The sequence below is a fragment of the Danio aesculapii genome, chromosome 18 (genome assembly GCF_903798145.1).
Source record: "Danio aesculapii chromosome 18, fDanAes4.1, whole genome shotgun sequence".
In the NCBI taxonomy this organism is placed as follows: Eukaryota; Metazoa; Chordata; class Actinopteri; order Cypriniformes; family Danionidae; genus Danio; species Danio aesculapii.
The window spans coordinates 34,094,857-34,119,775 of record NC_079452.1 but is presented as its reverse complement, the minus strand read 5'-3'; the positions used below and the strand labels follow the sequence as shown (position 1 = coordinate 34,119,775).

Below are 24,919 nucleotides of genomic sequence, written 5' to 3'. Positions count from 1 at the left end.
GCTGGTGTTTTCATCCAAAGCTTTTTGCATTGCATTGAAGTTTTACGTTTAACCAGTTCATGCATTCCCAAGGCATCAAACCTATGACCTTGGCGCAGCTTTCTCTGCAGCATGCATCAGACATGAACAAATCCCCACAATCAGATAGAAGTAATAGCCTATTTAAACCCTAGCACTAAAGCAAATTCATACTCCAAAATCTGTTTGTCTGATAATAACTATTGTTTTCTCACTTGACAAAGAGAAAACACAGTCACCTGCAAAGTTATTGTAAGGTTATTGCGTAACTCTATGCAAACAATCACACACTCATACACACAACTGATGAAGTAATAATGGAGTGTCTGTTGTTAGTTTTGTGGCTATATCCTCCCACACACACATACAAACTCTCTCTCACACACACACACACACAGATTCTCACAGTTTAAATGCACAAACCCAGGCCTTGCTCCTGCCAGAGTTGCCATGGTTACTACAATGCATGTTTGAAGTAAGTATTGCATTAGTGCCTTGGTATTTCTCTGCCGTCTCTCTCTCTCCCTCTCTTTCCAGCTCCACTCTGGTCTGCAGGGTTGTTAGCTGAAGGAGTGAGGAGTTTTACGCCGATGTTACTGAGACCACACAAGTGTCTAATCTCTGTTCGTTTTCCTGATGCTTCTCTTATCGCCGATTGGGAGTTTATATGCGTTGGATATAAAGCTTCAGGTTTCGTTTTTGAGAGACACAAAGGAAAACTCGGCCTCCTTTTAGGAGAGGATGAGCGAAGGCTTTTGGGAGACAAGTATTTCTACCATCCGAGAGCCAGCAGGAGAGAACGTTGGTTTCTGGTTGCGCATGTCTGATAGTTGCATGATTTTATGTTGCATGTCAGGGAAATAAGGACAGAATTTATTTGTGGTTGCCTTAGAGTGGTACGTTGAGCTCTTCGGATGAAGATGGTGAAAAAGCGCTGGCAGTTGCCCATGGGCAGCAGTCGGGAAGGCCCACCGCCACGCCATCCCATCTTCTCATCTACTCCTTGCCTTTCCTCCACAGCGCCCCCACCTCCTAAAAGAGCACCCAGCACCACCCTCACCCTGAGGTCCAAAAGCATGACAGCTGAGCTCGAAGAACTGGGTAAGGCACCCTCAAACAAACACGCATGCTAGTCCATTTCTTTTATTTATGGTTTTACAATATTTATTTCAAGTGGCAATTTTGAGCATTAAAGCATGCTAACAATCTAAAGGTATTTAGTATGCTGTACTCTAACAAAGTCCCTTTAAGGCAAGTCATTTAACTCGGCAGCCATCTTTGAAACGCCTCTCGGGCAGTATGCTAGGGCATTCTGTTTGAATGGGAAAACATCAATTTCTCCAAAAATACTTGCTAAGCTTACGATTACATTTCATATTACGAATAACCAATAAAATTAAACAACTGTCTATTTAGTTTCATTTCTAAATGTTCGTATCACACAAAATCTGCAGAAATTCACGTCTGGTCTGAGCCCCTCCCCCAGAGAATTGTCATTCTATAGCGATTGCTGATTGGCTCCTGTACTAGAACGCGAGCTTTATTTGCCATATAGCGATCGCTGATTGGTTCCTGTTCTAGAAGGCGGGGCTTCATTCGCCATATTAGCTGTGTCTCATTTCAGAGGCTGCATCCTTCGAAGTACTCTGCGTCATCGCGGCACGTCGAAGACCGTCTCATTTCAAAAAAATTTGAAGGCTTCTTTAAACGCAGCCTCCAAATGCATTCTTCATTTCTCAGGTAATGAAGGACACAACTGGTGGATCCGTCGCGGCCTTGAACTTCCCAAGATTCATTGCGCGCTGATAACGGCAGGACGTTTTTAAAAGAAAACTCTGGTTTAAATGTATGAATTAAGTTTATTTTACTTGGATATCTAAACACGTTAAAAAACAAAAAGAGTATGACAGTGTCTGACTAAAGACTAATGTTTATTTGTGCATGTATGGATCAAAGGAAATATATTTCCAGCTTTTATAAACCTTGCTTTGCCTTCAGATCACTTACAATAAGTTTTAAATTCACTTAAATTTTATTAGCGCTTATTAACAGCAGCTGTTATGGTTGCCTGGTGACGAGATTCGTCCTCTTTAGACTAGATCATCTCATTTCAAAACGCTCGGTTCAGCCTGTGTGGACTACGAAGGACTCACCTTTGAAGTCTGCATCTTTCGGAGGATGCAGCCTCTAGACCGTCAAATCAGCCTCAGCAGCCTCTAGATCGTCAAATCAGCCTCAGCAGCCTCTAGATCGTTGATGACAAATCAGATGATTTTGCTGGCATTTTCAGATTATAAGGCTGAACGGCATAAAAAGCCATCAGTCTACAGAGATTTCCCAGTATTTCTCAGTTGCAATCGGGAGATCACAATAATTAACCCCGAAAAAATCAGAACAAAGCAAACACTACCAGATGACTATGGTATAAATACAACAAAATACAAAAGAGAGAGATTGACTTGTAATTTGCCTGAATTATAATGATTTGGTCAGCTGTAGTTTGAAACTTTTGCTGAAAAAAATGCTGTTTTTCTCCTCTAAGGATTATTATGTGGACCCTGTCACCATCTTATGGCAAAACGTCAACAGTCTTTGCTCTGCTCCGTAAGGCAGGTTGGCGCCAATGCGCTGAATCCAAAACTATGAATATTTAAAATAGGCAGTCTTTATAAATAAACTGCATAGTTGCAGTCTAAACAACTACATTCGCTCCTAAAAAAGCCTCAAAAGTACATTATGTTGTCCGACAGCTGCAATATTTGTCAAACTGTAGTCCTCTGCTTGCCACTCTTGTGGGCGGAGTAATACACAAGGGTGAAGAGGCTGTACGAGTGCTGATATTACTTTAATAGACTATCATATTACTTTAATAGACTATCAGCCAGTTACATTCGAGAGCCAAACAGAACAGTTATATATATATATATATATATATATATATATATATATATATATATATATATATATATATATATATATATATATATATATATATATATATATATATATACAGTTGAAGTCAGAATTATTAGCCCCCCTTTTAATTTTTTTTTCTTTTTAAATATTTCCCCAATTATGTTTAACAGAGCAAGGAAATTTTCACAGTATGTCTGATAATATTTTTTCTTCTGGAGAAAGTCTTATTTGTTTTATTCAGGCTAGAATAAAAGTTAAAATTAATTTTTGAAAAAACATTTTAAGGTCAAAATTATTTGCCCCTTTAAGCTATATATTTTTTCGATAGTCTACAGAGCAAACCATCATTATACAATAACTTGCCTAATTACCCTAACCTGCCTAGTTTACCTAATTAACCTAGTTAAGCCTTTAAATGTCACTTTAAGCTGTATAGAAGTGTCTTGAAAAATATCTAGTCAAATATTATTTACTGTCATCATGGCAAAGATAAAATAAATCAGTTATTAGAGATGAGTTATTAAAACTATTATGTTGAAAAATGTGTTGAAAAATCTTCTCTCCGTTAAACAGAAATTGGGAAAAAAATAAACTGGGGGGCTAATCATTCAGGGGGTCTAATAATTCTGACTTCAAATGTATATATTGAGGAACAGTTCATTTTGCAATATTGCCGAATTTTCATTATTAATGCGTCAGGTTGCTTATCTAAACTTAGTCATTAAGATTATGAAATAGTTTATTGTTAAAATAGGCAATTTTACTTATCCTATTCCCTTAATACATGCACACACACACACACTCAGATGCAACATTTTCTCCCTTTGATGCTCTTTTTGTTGTTGTTGTTTATTTATTAACTGTGTCATCTCCCTCCTGCAGCCATTTGGGCTGTTCAAAACATCAGCTGTCCCTTTCTCTCTCGCTCAATCTGTGCTCTGAGTTTACCGAGTTCATTACACACATTCGCACAACGTAACACACACACACACAGACAGACATTTGCTACTGTGAGACTTTAATGGAGAAGTGTTGTGTACATTTATTTCATGCTCAGCCTCTGCAAGGAGGAGGAGAGGAGGTAAGTTGTGTATTGAGGTTTTTAGAGACCCCCTAAAAAATCACAGCAAAATTCAACATGTGTATGCAACCATCCTCACCTTGCTCATGCTAGAATGTGCTTTATTTAGCTCTCTTCCAAAACCTAATAAGCTGCCTACCCAACCTGCATTTTTAGGCATTCTCAAAGCGCAGGCAGCAACAGTATGCTGTTTTCATGAAATACCGTGTTTTGGAGGATAGACTGGTATTAAAATAGGACAATTATTAATAAAAAGTAATTGCTACAGTAATGGTCATTCTTATTTTATTATAACTCTTACACAGCAAAAACTGATTTTCTTTTGTTTTTGTCTTGCTTCAAGTCCAAATACATACAAATTCTTAAACCAAGAAGCATTAAATATTGTTAAGTATTAAAATATTGTATGAAATATATATTGTTTTGTTTTCAAAATATTCTATTTTTTTAAATAATGCGTTAATATGGCAAAATAATAAATGTCACCGGGGTAAGTAAAAAAATTCTTATGGAAAATTAGAATATTTTAAATTGGCAGATTTAAAAAAAAAATTTAAGGAAAACTTATTTAATTTTGGCTGAATATTTCTGAAAACAAAACAATATTTTTTTACTTCTCTTGAAATTGCATATTTATTTAAGAATATTTAAACATATATACACTACCTGACAAACGTCCTGTCGCCTATCCAAGTTTTAGGAATGACAAATAATACTTGACTTGACTTCTAGTTGATCATTTGGCATCAGAATACCAGGAATATCAGGCTCATATGAAAGGCAAAGGCCTCTAGATTACGCTTATTTTACCAAAATAAAATATGATCATGCCTTGATTTTTTTTTTATTATTTAATTAGGACAGTAAGGTTTGACTTTGCTTAGAAAAAAGTCTTGTCACTTAACAGAAATAATTTACAGTATAAAATATAAAGTCATGGTGCAGTGAAAAAAGAATTAATATTGTGTATAACTCCCATGAGCTTGGAGGACTGCATCCATACATCTCTGCAATGACTCAATGCAACTTATTAATAAAGTCATCTGGAATGGCAAAGAAAGCGTTCTTGCAGGACTCCCAGAGTTCATCAAGAGTCTTTGGATTCTTTTTAAATGTCTCCTCCTTCATCTTACCTCAGACATCTATAATGTTCATGTCTGGTGACTGGGCTGGCCAATCCTGGAGCACTTTGACCTTCTTTGCTTTCAGGAACTTTGATGTGGAGGCTGAAGTATGAGAAGGAGCGCTATCCTGCTGAAGAGTTTGCCCTCTCCTGTGGTTTGTAATGTAATAGGCAGCAAAAATGTCTTGATACCTCAGGCTGTTGATGTTGCCATCCACTCGCATGGCTCCATGCTAAATCTAACCCCAAACCATGATTTTTCCTTCACCAAACTTGACTGATTTATGTGAGAATCTTGGGTCTATGCGGGTTCCAATAGTCTTCTGCAGTATTTGTGATGATTGGGATGCAGTTCAACTGAAGTCAAGTTATTATTTGTTGCTCTTTCAACTGGGATCGACGACAAAACTTTTGACAGGTAGTGTAGATATAAGGTTGATTGATTGATTTTTGGATTAGAATCAATACAAAAACTCTTCGAAAATAATTAATAGTAATAGTGTGCCAATTCCAAACTCACTGTGAAAACACCATTGTGAGTTTCGTCTCATATGCTTCACGTGAGTAGCGCTATTTGTGTGGCATGTGGACTGTTCCAAATGAGTCACTTATGAAGGTTTATTTCAGTTGGGATGCTGCCTTAGGGAACGTTCACAGAGGATGCATTCTTGGCTCCATCTGTGTTATTTTTTAATTGTTTTTCTTTGTAAACATGAGCTACCTTGCTAAACTTCAAAATTACATTTAAAAAATCATCTGGGGCCTCATGTACGAAGACTTGGGTTGAATTCATACTAAAACATTGTCAGATGTGTGTGTGTGTGTTACATTGTCAGATGAATTCATACTAAAACAAATTCAGATGTATGAAACACTGCGTACGTGGAATACTACGCATATTCTCTTTGTACATACGAATTAACGTGAAACTTAGCGCACGAGTGCAAAACCCGTCCCTGCCTGCTCCCCATAATAAATATGGTAATGACTCTACTTTGGCAAAACCAAACGAAAAAGCAATGGCAAAAGCAAGCAAAAAGAGAAACTTCACAGAATGTAAATTGGAGGTGCCCCTATCAGAGGCAGGAGAAGAACTGTGTTAATTGCAAGTTTGTCCTTGGGAATTAATAACAAAAGAAAAAAAATAGAGCAGGAGAGTATAGCTAACAAGGTTAATGCACTGAAAAAAATGATGTCTGCAAAACTGTTGCAAACAATTTATTTGTGTTGAATTTAAACAAACAAATTGCATTTAATAATGTTCAACTTAATTTGTTTGTTTAGATTCAGCCCAAATAAATTGTTTACAACCCCTTAACGTAAAAAGATTTAGCAAATCCAAGGAATCATCTTTGAATAATTTTTTTCAGTGTGCAGTGGGTTCTGAACATCGCACTATGAGTGAATTTAAAAAGAAATGGTCCTATGTAAAGGTGCAGGTTAAGAGTAGAACAGTGGCGCACCATCAAAATGTGGACCGAACAGGGGATGCTGAACTAACACCCTTTGAGGAGAGAGTTGCCTCAATTGTGGGCGACACACAATTTTAAAGTTGATTTGAATATTTTATCTCAAATGGTGTCAGAGTTTAATTGACTTTTACAATTTTTACATTAAAAGATATATAAATAATATTATAAAATAAATAAAGTGCTAATTCCAAAAACAGAGTCTTGTGCAATAAGCATGATGTTTTTCTGAACATTTTGGTACTGGTTTTATTGTATAATTTCATATGGTTGAATTGTTTAATTCATTCGTATGTTTTTTTTTAATCGAGAAATAAAGCCATGTGCAACATAAAGGGCATATATTTATCTGACCTATTTTTGGCTCAAATTATAACAGGAGCAAAGAATTTAATTGGTTTGAAATCAAATGTCTAATGAATGTCAAACGTCAAACTAAATGTACTGCGGTTCAACAGCATGGTATGGAAACCTTATATACCTGCTAGACATGCGGATGATCCCGTCCCATATAGCTGGCATTGCACAGCTCAAAAATACTTTGTAGTGTGCAATTTAACATAATTGCCTCTAGGAGTCGCCAATGGAATTAAAGCAAACACACACAAGAAATGCACATATGCCAGACATGAAGTTGGCGTGGACCAACGCACATTCTCACGTAATTTTATCGTTAGTAAATCCAAACGTGAGCGCGAAATCTGGTGTACTCAAAGTTTTTGTGCGTACACAGCGTTAATACATGAGGCCCCTGGTGTGAATCGCACTGCTCAAGTAGATGGTAACAAGGCAGATCTGTAGATTGGAACTGAGCTATTATAGTTTGTCATGCTACACCATTTGCCATAAATAATTAAATCATTGTGTCCTTGTGTTAATTCACTGTCATCCATCCATTTTCAACTGCTTATATGGGCTGGGTCATGGGGGGGGGGCAACAATCTTCACTGTTATGTCATCACCATCTCATATTTACTTAGATTTTTTTTTGTTCTCACTTGTCATCAAATTAGATCCATATTACCTGAGTACCTATAACTTTTGTATGCTGTATTGTATAGATGTGTAATGTAATGTACTGTGTGTTATGTTTGTGTTTAGAAAGGTTAGATGAGATTTTGGCCTCTCAGGAGACAGTACTGAGGCCAAAAGTGGAAGCAGACTATAGAGCCGCCACAGTGAAGCAACGTCCTACCAGTCGCCGAATTACACCAGCAGAAATCAGTGTAAGATACAGTATGTGCAAACACATGTAAATTATCAGTGCCACTTCTTGCCACAACTGTACATATACTTTGTTTTGATACAGTAGAGACCATTATACCCTTAGATCAGGGTTCTCAAACTCAATTTGGTGGTGGGGGGGGGGTACGTCAACCGGTACTGAGATGATCAGTACCGGTTGACGGGGGGGTGAGTGTTGAGAGATGATCAGGAACTGAAGGGGGGGGGGGGAGAGGGTTGTGTTGTCTGGTTTACAGTCGCGAAAAAAACAAGAAATTTGGGGAGGGCTTGTGGAGGGGCTTGCGGGGCCGGTTGATGATCGCAAACTGAGGTTGGGGGGGTCTGGTTGACGGTCGCGAGAAAAACTAAAAGTGGGGGGGTTCCGCTAACTGAAGAACTGGCAAGGGGGGGTGGTTGACAGTCACGAGCTAGAGAGTGGGGGGGGGGGTTCTGGTTGACAGTCGCAAGAAAAAATCTAAATTTTGTGGTGGGGGGCAGGGCCGGTTGACAATCGCAAACTGAAGACAGGGGGGAATTGAGAGACAATCGTGAACTGAAGAGCAGTATAAGACCCCTGCCTTAGATAAACAATAGCTAACACCAACTCTGTTATTATATGATTTATTTTATGTCATGGTAAATGCTTTCTTTGTTTTTCTGAAGTCTCTTTTTGAGCGACAAGGACTTGCCCTTCATGGTGCTCTTCACCCAGCGTTGGAAAAAGCCCACATGCAGCTGCCAAAAAGCATGGCTCGAACAAAGTCTTTTGGTAAGCCTTCATGGCCCTCAATCCATCTTTTACATACACTTCTCAAACAAGCTCCACAGTTTTAAACTGCAGAAAGGTATTATTCTGGTTTCTTCTATCTGTCTGTGCTTTCTTAAATCTCAGTGTATTTAAACGCAGAACTTTGACACACAATAACGATTGGAATTTAAAGGAAAGTTCAGATGTGAATTATGTGAATTGTTGCACACTTGGTTCAAGCTCCACCAAACCCAAATACATTTTTATCTGTCTATATGTGCAGGAGCCACCGAAGAGGATCGACTGTCTGCCCTGGCAGCGGAGCACAGATTTCCACGAAGCTCCTCCATGACGGACAGCCTGAGAGACAGCCATAGTATCCCTCCACCTCCTCAGATGGCTCCCCCACCTCCTCCATCGCTTTACTATCTAGATACTGGACCCCCTCCTTCATTCTGCCCACCCCCTCCCCCTGGCCGCATTCATGACCCCAGCCGTTCCAGTTTTAAACCAGGCTCTGAGCCGAGACTACATGCATTGCCTCAGACAATGTCCGCTGAGCTGTATGAGCCGCCTCGCCATGCCTCCCACATGGAGCGGCAGAAGAAAGCCCGCTCCATGATCATCCTGCAGGACTCCTCCCACCTCCCTGTGGAGCCTACTGACATCCCTAGGCCAGGTCCTGTCTCAACTCCGCCTGAGAGAATCAAGCGGAAAGGTAGAATCATAGATAACCCCTACGCCAATGTGGGTCAGTTCAGCGTGGGCATGTTCACGCCAACTCCCAGCAAGCCACAACGGAGGAAGAGCCCACTTGTAAAGCAACTGCAGGTGGAAGATGCTCAGGAGAGAGCCTCGCTAGCATTGGCATCCATCCATGCGAGAGAGCACTCTCCTTCTGGGCGCCTCATTGCCCAGCACACCAGCAGGTCTGACTTCTTTCATCAGCAGCAGCAGCTGTTGCATGAACGTAGTCAAGCTCATGCTGAAGGACTGTTGCAAGGAAAAGGACCTTTCGCTGCTGCCATTGCTGATGCTGTGAAAGACCGGGAACGTCGTCTGGAGGAGAGGCGGAAATCTACAGTCTTCCTGTCAGTGGGCACTATGGAGGGCAGTTCAGCACCACCCCCCGAGGCCCCCTCGCTCACACCATCTCGTTCTGTTGATGAACGAATGCTCACGCGTGAACTCGGTCAGTTGCCTCCTCCCGCCTTGGCATTACGTCCCTCTCCTGGGGGCACCACCTTCATTCACCCACTGACGGGTAAGCCCCTGGACCCCAACTCTCCATTGGCACTTGCGCTGGCCGCAAGGGAACGGGCATTAACTTCCCAGAGTCAGTCCCCCTCAAGCAGCCCTGAGCCCAGAACTAAACATGAAACTGCTGGAGGGGTACTGTATATGGAGACCCAGACCAAAGAGGCTGAGAGGTCGGAGGGCGAGGGGGGGTTTGCTTCACCTCCTTTTTCCCCTGCAACAAAAAGAATTTACGAGACCTCTGTCCCCACCAGCAAGATTCAGTGGGGAAGTCCCATATCTACCAGGAAAGAGTTAGAAACAAGGACAGAAAGAAAGGAGGAGAGAAAAATTGAGGACAAAAAGAGTATGATCATCAGCATCATGGACACGTCTCAGCAGAAAACTGCTGGGCTTATCATGGTTCATGCAACAAGTAATGGACAGGCCGTGGGGCCCAGTCCAGAGCGCAGTGTCCCTTCCCCTAAGGGGATATTGTCAGAAAGCCCCAAACCCATGTTGGCCGAAATTAAACGTGCAAAGTCTCCTGGTCCCGAAGCTCCTTCGATATCCACCCCACCACCCACCGCAGCCCCAACTTCCCAGCCCCTTCCCAGCCCATCCTCGGACAAAACCCTAGCTCAGGGTAGTTCTGAGGAGGATGCCGAACCCTATACGGTCACCTTGCCACCTGCCATGCTCTCCTCCAGTGACGAGGAGACGCGAGAGGAGCTTCGTAAAATCGGTGTGGTTCCTCCACCAGACGAATTTTCCAATGGCCTTCTTGGTAAGACACCTGAAACTGCAGTACCTCCTGCTCCCACATTGAAGCAGACAAGTCCTTCTACCCTGCTCTCAGCTCCACCCCCTCCGCCACCCCCTGCTCCTCCAGCAGTGGTTGCTGCAGCAGCACAGGTCCCTGCTAGCAGTGGCCTGCAAGCAGCCTCAGGGAAGCCATCTGAGTCCCACCTGGGCCCAGAGTCTGCTGCTGACTCCGGGGTGGAAGAGGTAGACACTCGAAGCTCCAGCGATCACCACCTGGAGACAACGAGCACCATCTCTACTGTCTCCAGCATGTCCACACTGTCCTCGGAAAGCGGCGAGCCAACAGACACTTACACCACCCACGCAGATGGCCAGACGTTCATTCTTGATAAGCCGCCAGTGCCTCCAAAGCCAAAGCTCAAGTCCCAGCTCAGCAAGGGCCCGGTGACATTCAGGGACCCCCTGCTCAAGCAGTCATCTGATAGTGAACTGCTCTCACAGCAGCACGCGGCTGCACTGGCTGCTGCTGCGGGAGCCTCAGGCCCGGCCAGACCCCGCTACCTCTTCCAGAGACGCTCCAAGTTGTGGGGGGACACAGTAGAACCCCGTCCGCTTTCGGGGGCAGAGGAAGGCAAGCCCACTGTGATCAGCGAGCTCAGCTCCCGGCTGCAGCAGCTGAACAAGGACACACGCTCACTTGGGGAAGAGCCACTTGGAGCTTCACTTGACCCCGGAAGGAAATCACCCGTGGTCGGTCCAAGGTAAAGTGCGAATGCTGCAGAAGAGCATTCATTTAGCAATTTTTCAAAACTTCTATGAAAAATGCTGATTTTGAGTGTTTATGGTCCAAATGCAATTGTCTATTGGTTAAATTGCACTGAGAATATTTACCTTGTGCAGTTATTTTTCAAATATGATTAACAGTGCTTCATTGAAACTAATACTTTGCAATCATTAATATGGAATTAAAAAACATAAACAAGACACATTAAACATTCTCATAAACATCATAAAGTATGCCAAAGAATGGAATACAACAATAAAAGACAAGATTAAATGTGCAGACTTTTATCTTAAATAAAGCAAATCCACATCTTTAGCATTTGGAACTTGTTTAGAAAAATTAAGTGGTAATGTCTAACGTGCTTTCTTCATTGAGATGTTTGGAGCCCAAGAACAATCTCAGCATTCGATTACCACTGGTAAGTAACATAGGATGCCCTGATTTCACTAACCATAGACTATGTGGATGCAAAAATACGCATAACTAAAGAAACAGAAGCAGTTTGAGATAAACTGATTAACTGGAATAAATAAGCTTTGTATAAAATCACAAATGTAATGATTTTTTTTCTCTCTGTCTTGATTTTGAAAGCACCAGCTATGTATTATTTTGCTTATATCCTCAAATACAACTGAAGTCCTTTATATCCCAACAGATGTGACAACGACATGGAAGACAGTAAACCTTAGCTTTTAGCCACTAGGGTAAATCAAATGTCATTCCTTTTATTTTCTATTCTTTAACCATCCACTAATCACACATTCAATCACTTTTGCTGGCATTGTTCTGGGTTTTATTAATCACTCCTGCAGGTTCTGTGTTCCCTTGTCCACCCTGGCAAATCAACCAAAAGTACAGTGTATATCAAGTATAGTATATTAAGGCGCTATTTGCACAACAAGGTTTTCAGCCAAAAACAGTAAACTTTTTATGCATATTGCTTGTTCATTTTCAGGACAATAGGAATTTGGATACTGAAAACTGGATTTTCCTCACCAATATTACAACCAACAGTGAAAACGAATCCGACATAGGCTCATTCTGAAAACTTTGCCCTATATACATTTCTGGAGAATGTGAATTATGTAGCCAGAAGTACGTATGGCTGCATTAAATTTTTTTAATGAACGCTGCGTGGTGCTACGACGCCTTTAGGCAAGTAGGTGGGTGGGTCAGTCAGTTCTTTTTAAAATACTATTGGTTGGGCTTAGGGAAGGGGGAGGGTGGGTCAATGGATTGGTCAGTCAGTCAGCCATTCAGTCAGTCAAACAGTCAGTCGACAGCGGCCTCTGGTGGATTTACGAGAGTAGAGCAGACAAATGTCACTCGCGAGAGAAATTTGAGATCTCAAAAAGTCTACACAGCGACCTCTGGTGGATTCGCGAAAACAAAACTGCAAAAAACGTACCTCCTAGGACGTATTTGACGGTCTCCAGAAATGAATATAGTGGTACGTTTTCAGAATGAGCCTGGGTTGGGGTTGAACGAATCATATACACACTGCAAATTTTAAATGCACATCACCGCCGAGACACCAATAACACATTGTCACTTTTCTAAATGTTGTTTACTGTTTACTGCAGTGCATACGAAATTCTGTTTTATTGGTTTAATATGTGTAAATGTGTAACATATTTTAAATGTTGTGTATACATAAAAAAAAAGTTCAATGTTAAACGTTTGTTTTTGGCTACATCATTGTTGTGTAAATGTAACTTAAATGTAATAATTTTAGCCATGCAGCATGTTCAGAGTTCATGGTGCAACTCTAAAACGTTCTCAATGACATACAGTAAAACATTATGTTTCATTTGGATTTGAAGTCCCTCTGTACATTGCCATTTGGGTGTTCACAAGGTAACAGATGGCTTCAGGGCATGCACCATCTCAAGCTTCGTCCCTCACCTCCCAAGTTTAACTTAGTGAGCTCTTCCCTGTGGCCTGCTCCTCTGTGGCACTGTGGTAGCAGTATGTATGTGTGACATTTTTTGTATTTTTCTGTATGGTATGGTATGAATGTGTCGTTTGCATCCAGTTACTTCTTAAAGTCGCCATGAAAGTAAAATTTAATTTCAAAATGTTTTCTTATTTTTATATTCATCACTGTAAAACCCAAAAAAGTTAAGGTAACTCAAACCGTTTGAGAAAACTGATTGCTACAAACCATTTGAGTTAAAAAAAACTAATCTATATGAGTTTTTACAGTAGTGCTTATTATAAATGAGGTATCTGTGGCCTCATAGTCCTTAAAGGTGCTGTATGTAAGTTTTTGACTCTTCTAAAGCAAAAAATACCATAATATGTTTGCAGACATTTAAGAAACATGCCAAGTGAACATTCTTGTTTATCTGAAGTCAATGCTGAAGTCAGATATTCTGCTTTGAAAATGTGCTTACCGTACCGGAATGACTGTCTTTGTTTTGGTAATTTTAACCTGCCTACTGCCACTTTAGCCAATTATATTTCAGCCGCCCGGGTTGCCTTGTTGGAAAATAGCGTATTTCATTCATTCATTCAGAAAGGCTCTCAAAGCATGTGCCCGTGACAGAAATGTGACCTCCGGTAGACAGTAGCAGACTCCAAAATGAGACGCAGATTCAGAGTTCCACATGAGGTTAATAATTAGCAAATAATATAAATATTACGAACATAAACATTAGATGAGCAGGTTACATTGTAACCCTGTGTCCTAACAACATGCTACGTGATGAGATTTACAGTGATAAGCAATTTAGCTGTTTGCACCAGACGAAACACGCATGAAATTAAAGTCATGAAATAAACATTGCTTATTAACATTAGATGTAACATAAATCTCTAATGTACATCACTAAATGGGAAACAACTAAAAAGATCCATAGTAATGTCAACAAAAAGCGTAAAAAGAGATGTGCCATGCAGGGAATTATGGGAAAGTCAAGTTACGGTTGTTCGCCGTATATATTAAGGAAACATACTGTTAACCAGGTTACGGATTTTTACTGTAGCAGTTTTACAGTTTTTTACCGTTGAAATCACTGTCATTTTTTACAGTGTAGAACACTTAAATCAGCTTTAAATCAGCCTTTAGGCTTGATAGTCAGACTCGCCCCTGTTGATCCTCAATCTGGCAACCTGCACTTGCATTTTTTTTTATCAAGGAATGCGATACCTAGTTGAACCACTGGGTGTCAAACTTACATAATGCACCTTTAATCAAATACCAGAACCTTCTCCCCAACCAATATAATGACTTTTCTTCACTTCTGGTCACATGGAATGCCTTTAGGACAAGGCTATCAGTGCATATCCTGTAAACCTTTCATCATTTTGTTGAAGTCAGAAATATTAGCCCCCCTGAATTATTAGTCACCCCCCCCCCACCCCCGATTTTTTCCCCCAATTTCTGTTTAATGGAGAAAAGATTTTTTCAACACATTTTACAACATAATAGTTTTAATAACTCATTTTTAATAACTGATTTATTTTATCTTTGCCATGATGACAGTAAATATTATTTGACTAGATATTTTTCAAGACACTTCTATACAGCTTAAAGTGACATTTAAAGGCTTAACTAGGTTAATTAGGTATAGGCAAGATATGGTAATTAGGCAAGTTATTATATAATGATGGTTTGCTCTGTAGACAGTCGAAAAAAATTAGCTTAAAGGCTAATAATGCCTTTTGAAATGGTTTTCAAAAAATTAAAAACTGCGTTTATTCTAGCTGAAATAAAACAAATCAGACTTTCTCCAGAAGAAAAAATATCATCAGACATACTGAGAAAAGTTTCCTGGGAAATATTTAAAAAAGAAAAAAAAAATCAAAGGGGGGCTAATAATTCTGACTTGAACTGTACATCACGATATGTAAAAAAATGACAGCCTTAACTTCCATTTCATGGCGACTTTAAAACTCATGTTTGTTTACTTTATTTGAATTTAGAAAGTAAAGTGTATTCAAATAAACCAGTTTTTGATTGGATAATCCAGCATTAAACCAACATAACCATCACATAATTTCATCATAATAGTCTCTCATTCCTCTCAATCTAAAAATGTAAACATTCTATCCAGTTTTACTTCTGAGCCTTTCATTTCTGTAGTTTTGCGTCACTTTCATACATCAATCATGCTAACACAATGATCACTCTGGCTTCTACGTAGAACAAAATGTTGCTCGTAGGTTTATGCATTGTTGATTTTTCATCCATAATTGTTCAGTTTGTTTTGTTGCGCATTTTTTGTTGCTCGGTTTGACTAGAATGCCACCTTACCCCGGACAAAGCATGTGTGGAAAAAATGAATTACATATTAACATTTTTAAAAAGTAACTGGCTCTTATAGAGTGTCCATTTGTGTATGCATTCCACTACTGAAAGCTGACGTCTGGGGATAGCTGTGCTCTGGTCTGTGTCGCTATGCATTTGGTTTGCATTGGATTGACATTGTTGAGGACGTGAAGTGTGTTTGGTGTTTGTTTTTGTTCTGTCATGGACTGATGCTAACCGACCGCTCTCTCTCTCTCTCTCTCTCTCTCTCTCTCTCTCTCTCTCTCTCTCTCTCTCTCTCTCATTGCTCCCTCACACTCTCTCTCTCCATCTCTCTCTCTCTCTCTCTCTCTCTCTCTCTCTCCTATCTCTATTTCTCTCACTATATCTCTCTTTGCATGCTACGCTGCTCTGTCTAGAGCTGAATCTGAGGCTAAGCCCAGAAGAACCGGGCACCTGTGTAAGTGCGCATGAATCATCTCATCTCTCTTTTTTCTGTCTGTTTCCACGAGCCCTGATCATCATCCACCCCTTCCGTTATGTTAATTTTGCCAGACCTCCCCTTTAAACTCAGCTTTTTCATGTTTCTCATTGGCTGCTTAATACTCCTCAATCATCAAATTACAACCCAAAAAGGATTTCAAGAATAGGACAATAGCTTGGAGTTCATGTATAGGCTGCTTTAACTGGCATAATGATCAGAGCTTGCATATATATTGTTAAATGAATTAGCTAGGATTTGTCGGATATTGTAGTGAATGCATTCTATTATTCCATGTGTAAACAACAGTAATGCAAGTAATTTGACGGTTGAGTCTGTCGTCTTCTTTTGTTTCCATGTGTTGCATGTTTGGTTGTGCTTTCAATGTTCGGCTTGTAAAATGTGTAAATTTTTCAATGGTATGCATTTCATTTTAATTAAACTCATGTAACCACCCCAGTTATTACTGTTGATTGTTAACTAAGTAATTACGTCTGATCTTCGCTTCAGTGAATACGGATTCGTGCAGAACTGAAAAACCACTTAAAATTTGCCAAACGCTATTGAAAAGCTTCAAAATAAACACGCCTATAATCTAACAAGACCACCCCCCTTTGTAATATCTTCACTATAGTAGCTAGACAAGCTTGACACTGCAGTCAAGAGTTTTGAATATATTACTTTAAAGTGCACCTTTAAATTTATATACACTGTCAGTCTTCTTGACAAGCTTAATACATTACATTTAATGTGTAAATGCATTTATTTCTTATTTTTATATTTATTATTAATATTGTGTTTAATATTAATTTAATATTGATATTAATATATGAATGTTTTTTCAAATATATAGTAATCTTTGCTTATTTAAATTAAAATTAAGCTCATTTTAGTAATTGTTTGTCTAAGTAATCTTAAATTATTTAAAGTTAACTAATATTTTAAATTTTAAAAATTATGTATTTTTAAATTAAGCTAACTTTTACTAATCCTCCAATCAAAATATCTAGACACATGCTGGAGTCGACAAATTTATACAGAAGCTTTTTGTATTTTTGTTTTTGTTTTGTTTTTACTGTATTTAACTTCATTTAAGGTCACACTTTATTTTGTTGGTCCATTTGTTTAATTTAAGTTACATTGCATTTACATGCCAACTAATTCTCACTAGATGCTAAGAAGACTGTTAGGTTTGGCTTAAGGTAAATGTAAGTTGCTAAGTACTTGTTGACATGTACTTGCTAAGTTTCTTATAGTCAGTCAAATGTCTGCTGAAGAAGCATATCAACAGATATTAAGCAGACAGTCTACTAATACTCAAATGGACCATCAAAATAAAGTGTTACCTTATTTAATTCAGTACGTTTCAGTATTGTCAATGCATTAATTGATCATTATTTCATTGCAATGATTATTAATTCATGTTACACTGATAATAATTCAAAGATGATTCCTTGGATTTACTAACATTTTTTAAGTTAAGTGGTTGTAAACAATATGTTTTGGCTGACTTTAAACAAACAAATTAAGTTGATATATATATATTCACATAATAATTGTTTGCAACAATTTTGCAGACATCATTTTTTCAGTGTAGATAATAGCCCCTAAATAATATTAACAAAGTGCAGCTCTTGATTTTAATAATGCTTGATAGTAAATGTTGCAGTATTTCAGTTCTTCAGAAATATTTTTCACTGCTTGCTGATGTTAATTAATGTTAAAAAATGAATTTGACTTGTTTGATAGATGAATAAGTAAAGAAAAAAACTTTGCAGTAAGCCAAAATACAATAATATTCAAGACATGATCTTTGAAAAATACCAAATGGACTTTTGCTTCAAGTAAATCTAAGAATTTTAGATATTTAAAATTAGTCAAAAAGATGTTAAAATAAATAATCCTAATAGTATAACACTAAAAACCCTACAAACTAAAATCTTAAGATTTTCTTTCCCTCCTTGATCATATGAAGAGTTTTCTCAGTCTTTGCTCCACAGGTCTGTAATACTTTTGCACTAAACACATTAATGAAGCATCTCACTAACACAAATTTAAAGGGATAGTTCACTCAAAAATGAAAATGCTGTCATCATTCCTGTACTTGTTTCAAGTCTTTGAGTTTCTTTCTTCTGTTAATCACAAAAGATATTTTCTGAATATCTAAAACCTGTAACCACTGACTTCCATAGTATTTGTTTTTGCTATGAAAGTTAATGGTAAATACTTCCCAACATTCTTCAAAATGTCTTTTTTGAGTTCACCAGAAGAAATGCAGCAAGCATTTTTGTTTTAAAAGATGTCTAACAGATGTCTAATAGATAACATAGTCATCTTGGCTAAAACAAGGCTAAATTTGGACTGTCTGTGAAAATCTAATAGACGTTTAAGAAAAAGCCAAAACTAGACTAGTCATCAAATAAACAGAAATGAATGACTACACATATAAAGTCTGTCTAATGCTGAGTTCAGACTGCATGATTTTAGCCCTTATTTTGACTCGCAGACAGGTTTTGAGAAATCGCCAACAAATGCCTGAAATCACAGGCAAATCGGTGCTCGTTCGCGTGAGTAACAATCACACAGCATGAACTATCAAAGACACAATCTGAGAAAATCGCACATGAGTCGCAGGCGCCCGTGAGATACTTGGCATGTGACCTGTATTCAAAGTCATGCCATGTGAAATGTGTTCTGAATGAAAATAACATCACTGATTACCTACAGCCAATGAGAGAGCAGCATCCACTAGTGAGGGTATCTGTAGGCCAGCGGGATGTTGAGGGAGAAGCTAAAAGTGCTCATTTTCAGTCTATTTGGACTCAAGAAATGGAGGAAAAACTAGAGGAAATTTGCCAGGAGCACCAGTGTCTGTTTGACGTGTCGTCTGAGCAATACTACAACCGGGTCAAAAATGTAAAACGTTGAAGGGAAATTGCTAATTCCCTTCAAACTCTGGTGAGCAAAATAAGTACATTTCTACCCCACTAAAGGCTTCTTTCTCATTATGTAGTTAATAATGAAAGATATACTACATGCCCTTGCATTGTTTCCATGTCACTTCTCTCGTGTGTTTGGTTGTGAGACGTAGTTTGGGCAAGGTTGTTGGCGATTCTTCCTATTTAAACGTCATGCATTGTGAAACCCCCTGTTGCCGATCCATCTTGCAGTGTAAACAAAGCAGCAACAAAACACTACCCCAGAAAGTCATGCAGTGTGAAAACATCTGTGACATGACTACTTTAAATAATCGTGCAGTCTGAACTCACCATAATCTGTCTGTTTGACGAATAGTCTAGTTTTGGGCTTTTCTTAGATGTCTATTATATTTTCACTGACGATGGAAGTCAACTGTGTTTTAGCCAAGCTGTCTACATTTAGATGTCTATTAGACGTCTATTAAACACAAAATTGTTTGCTGGGAAGAGACTAATAAATGTTTACAACCACTTAAGGGTAAATAAATCCTAAATGTTCATTCTTTCTTGAACTATCCCTTTAATGCGTTTTCCACATCTTTCTCCAAGCGTAGACTCCTAACATAGCTGATACTATTACTAAAATTGAGTTAAGAGACTCTTAAACCTGTCATTTCACACACACACACACACACACACACACACACACACACACACACACACACACACAAAAAGTTGACTTTTATCCTCTCTGCCCCTTCCTTTTCTTTTTCCCTCCCATGTTTCCAACTTTTAGACTCTTCAGCAGTTTGGGAGAGCTCCATACTATCTCTCAGAGAGGCTACGGCACCACCTACACCATCAGACCAGGCAGCCGCTACCCAGTGACCCGCCGGACTCCCAGTCCTGGATCCCCGGACCGATCAGATCCTCTAGGACCCATCCGGGGCTTCGGCCTGGCCACGTCCCCGATCACACCGCCCACCATCCTTAAGTCGTCCAGCCTCAGTCTCCCTCACGAACCGAAAGAAGTGCGTTTCGTCATGAGGAGCTCTAGTGCGCGGAGTCGCTCGCCCTCACCGGCCCCTTCGCCAGGCATGACCTCCCCGCTGCTCACCCTGCGGCCGTTCCACCAGAAACCCCTTCATCTGTGGAACAAGTACGACGTGGGAGACTGGCTGGCCAGCATTAACCTGGCCGAACACCGGGATCGTTTCCAGGAGCACGAGATCGAGGGCTCCCATCTGCCTGCTTTGACCAAGGAGGACTACGCTGAGCTGGGCGTGACACGCGTCGGTCACCGCATGAACATTGAGCGCGCCCTTAAACAGCTGCTGGAGAGTTGACCACGCGCCTCCCTCTGCCTGTAGCTAGTCTCAACACGGTTTACTTTTAATTTCCTACTTCATTTCATTTGGATTTATTTTTTTGTGATTTCAAAGCTTTAGAGAAACACTCCATGTTTTTTTGGAAGTCACTTGGAGTTAACAGTTGGTGTTAACTATTTTTGAAGCCTTTTAGCTGGTCTCCGGGTCTGGTGGGAGCACTTTTAGCTTAGCTTAGCATAGATAATTGAATTGGATTAGACCATTAGCATCTCGCTCAATAAAAAAAAATTGATAATGATATTTAATCATTTTTGGCAGGAGTGCATTTAGCTTAGCTTAGCATAGATAATTGCATCAGATTAGACCATTAGCATCTTGCTAAAAATGACCAAATAGTTTCAATATTTTCCTATTTAGAGCTTGAATCTTCTATAGTTACACTGTGTATTAACACTGACGAAGGATGAAAGATGCTATTTATTAGGTGAGTAAGTCTAGTAATTATACTCTCACTCAGGTGTAATAATCAGGGAACCTTGCTGTTTTACCATGGCTGCAGCAGGAGCTATGATATTACAGTTTCTGAGAATATTTCCCAGCTAGGTAACTAGGTAACATCGCTGCATAATGTTATTGCGCCTGCTGCAGCCATAGTACAGCAGCAAAGTTCTTTGATTATTAAACCAAGTGAGATGCTAATGGTCTAATGCAATTTAATTAAAAATGCTAATCAGTTTACATGTTATCTAGAGTTAATAGTTGGTGTTTACCATTTTTGAATATTTTAAGTCAATTTCCGGGTCTGGCGGGAGCACTTTTAGCTTAGCTTAGCATAGATCATTGAATTGGATTAGACCATTAGCATCTCGCTCAATAAAAAAAATTTATAATGATATTTAATCATTTTCTGGCAGGAGCACATTTAGCTTAGCTTAGCATAGATAATTGAATCAGATTAGACCATTAGCATCTCGCTCAAAAATTATCAAATAGTTTAATTATATTTCTATTTAAAGCTTGACTGTTCTATAATTACACTGTGTACTAACACTGATGAAGAATGAAAAGAGGCTATTTATTAGGTCAGAAAGGTATTTTAGAAACAGACTATTTAGAAACAGGTAATTAATAATCAAATCACTGTAAACTTTTGGATCTCATACAGCTCCCCCCCCCCCCCCCCCCCCCCCCCCACCCCCCCCCCACCACCACTTTTAAAATTACCATTACACACCCCTGCTAACTAGGTATCTAGGTAACATCGCTGCATATTATAATTGTGCCTGCTGCAGTCATGGTATGGCAGCAAAGTTACTTGATTATTAAACCTAATGGAGTGATAGGCTTGTGGTCTAATCCAATTTAATTATCTGCTAATCATTTTACAAGTCATCTAGAATTAACAGTTGGTGTTTAACATGTTTTAAATATTTTTAGCCAGTCTCCGAGTCTGGCAGGAGCGCTATTAGCTTAGCTTAGCACGGATAATTGAATTGGATGAGACCATTAGCATCTTGTTTAAGATTTGCATCTCACTCAATAAAAAAAAATTGAAAACTATTTTAAATGTTTCTATTTAAAGCTGGACTCTTTTGTAGTTACATTGTGTACTTTTTTTAGGTCAATAAGTCTAGGAACTATACTGTCATTTGGGTGTAATAATCAAGGAACTGTGCAGCCATGGCTGCAGCAAAGTGCAATGATATTACAAAGTGTCTGAAAATAGTCCCCAGCTAGGTAACTAGGTAATGACCTGCTGCAGCCATGGTACTGCAGCAAAGTTCCTTGATTATAAAGCCAAAGTGAGAATATAGTTCCTATATCGATCTAGAATATAGCAACTTTTCATTTTCCATCAGTCAGTACACGATGCAACCATAGAAGAGTGAAGCTTTAAATAGGAAAATATTGAAACTATTTGAGCATTTTTGAGCGAGATGCTAATGGTCTAATCAGATTCAATTATCTATGCTAAGCTAAGCTAAGTGTGCTCCTGCCAGACCCAGAAATCGGCTTGCATAAACTGTAGGGGAGTTGCAAAATGAGCCTTTTTTTAAAGTGGAGTGTTTCTTTAAAGCTGAAATCTGCACCTTCAATATTTTCTCCTAATTCTTCCCAAAACTTTGCTCTGTTTTTTTGAGCATCCTAACCAATCTGACACACCAACATTTATCCAGGAAACAATTTCAACACTATCTTTTTTTGTGCAGAAATCACACACTTTAGCTTTAAATTATCGCACTTTTCCTAAATCCATCATCAGTGGAGTGGGTGTTTTGCTTTATGCTGTTTTTGTAGCACTAAGCCCCTCCCATCTCTGCCAGCGGCCAATCACCTGGGTGCTGTGTGTAATGGAGGGGCTGTGAATTTAACGATTGCACTGATTTTGTTCAAATTGCACACAATTCTGATCATTATAATTGACTGATCAAATCGTATTTGCTTGTTCAGACAGAATGGTCAAGTCATCGGGCAGTGCACCGACGTGTCACTTTGGCATCCCAAGTTCAAATTCTGGTTTGTCCAACTTTTGTTCCTGTCTAACTTACTGTCCCATCACATTAAAAGGACAAAAAATGGCTAAATTAAATCTCTAAAATAATAATAATAGTTACTAATGTTAAGTCACATTTATTTCTAGCGCTTTAAACAACGTAGACTGTCTCGAAGACGCTTTACAAGGATGAACAGGAAAATAATAAAAAGCCAAATGCTAAAGGAATGTTCACATTGGGACTCTTTTTGATCTCATTTTTCATCTACGTTTAACGCCTCATGACTAAACCAAGTTCACTAAAGTGATCGTGCACACCAAACCACCAGGCATAAAAACATACATTTTAAAGAAATGATTCATTCTCGGTTTTTGTTGTGTTGACTGGCCATGTCGAAAACTCCTCCACCAATCAGATTGGCACTTTTGTGAGCTGCTGAAGTTACAGTTAACACCACTTAGAGGCGCTCACGTGCAAAACAGTTGAGATGATCCCAATTTCTGTTTAATTCAATGAAGAAGATGATGCACTGACATAGATATTTACATTAGATGCCGCCTACCCTGTTGTTCTCTATTGGAAGGAATGCGTCAATAGAGCTGCCATTTTAGTACAGGGTAGCGCTCCTGGGAAATGAATGTGAGACCAAGGTGCAGTGGAGGACTGGCCATCCGGAGCCAAAGACATATAAACATATATGCATATATCTATGATTGGGAGTTTTCCTGATGGTCAGTATGCAAATATTTTGTTAAATTACTAAAATTATAATTTTACATCACTTTTCTACATTGATTGATAAGTGACCGCACGAATGTGTTATCATCCTCCCTACCTGTTTAATTCGATCTAATCCGTGTCCTGAAACACACCCGCTCTCCTGCTTTCACTTCTCATTCTAACAGAGGGAGCGATTCGTTTGTTAATGAATCTCCGTTATGAACGACTCGTTCACTTAGCCGACAATAATACAAGTTTCTGGCACCGCAGCATCTTGTTGTCATATTTAATTTACACTGTTTGCTGATTTTATTTAACAAAGCTAGCATAAGCCCAGTATTTAGTGCGAGTTGGTGCTACTTTGCCTTATGGTCAGTGCAGTAGGTGACAGTATTATCATCAATAATGTTACTTGTTGAGCACAAAAGTTCGTAACATACAAAAAAACGTAAAAAAAACTAAATTACCTATGAAATGTTCTGCCTTTATGAGCATCTTCAGATTGGCTTTAGTCTTGACTAGTGCGGTTGAATGGCTTTTGTCCTGGGAGCAGTGTACAAGTGTGGCGGAGGTATTGACGCATGCTCAGGGTCCGTATGTGATATCTAGTGTATATGTCTATGATGCACTGAGGCAGATGAATGTGCAGCTGCTTTTTTCATTGGTGTCTGAACAAAAAGAGCTGCATAATAAATGCAACAGCAACTACAATGATGTCAGTAGGATTAGAAAGCAGCAAATAGGATTTGATGGTGAGTTTCATTTCATTAAGCGCCATCTAATGTCAGGGTTGATTTTGCCTGTTCACTCTGCTTAACGCTGATGAAAATCACCTGGGTTTGAATGCAGAAAAACGCTGATGATAAACGTGAGCGAAAAGCGTCCCGATGTGTACGAGTCTTTGACGAGGTATTAACATGCATTTCAATTTATTACTTCTGTTTATTCTTTATTATTTATTTACTTCTTATTACTTTCATCAGATTTTGCTACCAACTACCAACTATTTGGATTTTTGATCTTTTTTCAGCAACATGGTCATTGACACAATGAAGGCAGTCTGATCTGATACATATCTGACTGCTGTTATAAGCTTGAAAGTGGTATATTTAGACTCAAGTGTGCTCTAACTAACAAAAGCACGTCTTAGTAGTAGGTGTAATGTAAATGTTCAATTCATGTATATTTCTATAGCGCTTTTACAATGTAGATCGTGTCAAAGCAGCTCAACATAGAAGTACTTGTAAATTGAAACTGTGACAGTCCAGTTTTCAGAGTTTAAAATCAGTTTAGTTTCATTTTCACTGCTGAAAGTCCAAACACTGAAGAGCAAATCGATCGATGCAAAGTTCTACAGGTCC

General features: G+C 39.1%; 1 protein-coding gene across 1 annotated transcript in view; it reads left to right on the top strand.

Moving 5' to 3' along the window:
* shank3a (SH3 and multiple ankyrin repeat domains 3a) overlaps nt 1-20,451 on the top strand; it is a 320,891-nt gene extending 300,440 nt beyond the window's left edge. Inside the window, 9 exon segments of the mRNA XM_056478459.1 lie at nt 1,039-1,119; nt 3,992-4,015; nt 7,709-7,833; nt 8,495-8,600; nt 8,863-9,483; nt 9,559-10,289; nt 10,359-10,706; nt 10,797-11,341; nt 19,812-20,451. Of these exon segments, the coding sequence (XP_056334434.1) occupies nt 1,039-1,119; nt 3,992-4,015; nt 7,709-7,833; nt 8,495-8,600; nt 8,863-9,483; nt 9,559-10,289; nt 10,359-10,706; nt 10,797-11,341; nt 19,812-20,361 (3,131 nt within the window). The 3' untranslated portion in view covers nt 20,362-20,451.
* Nucleotides 20,452-24,919: the final 4,468 nt, after the last annotated feature.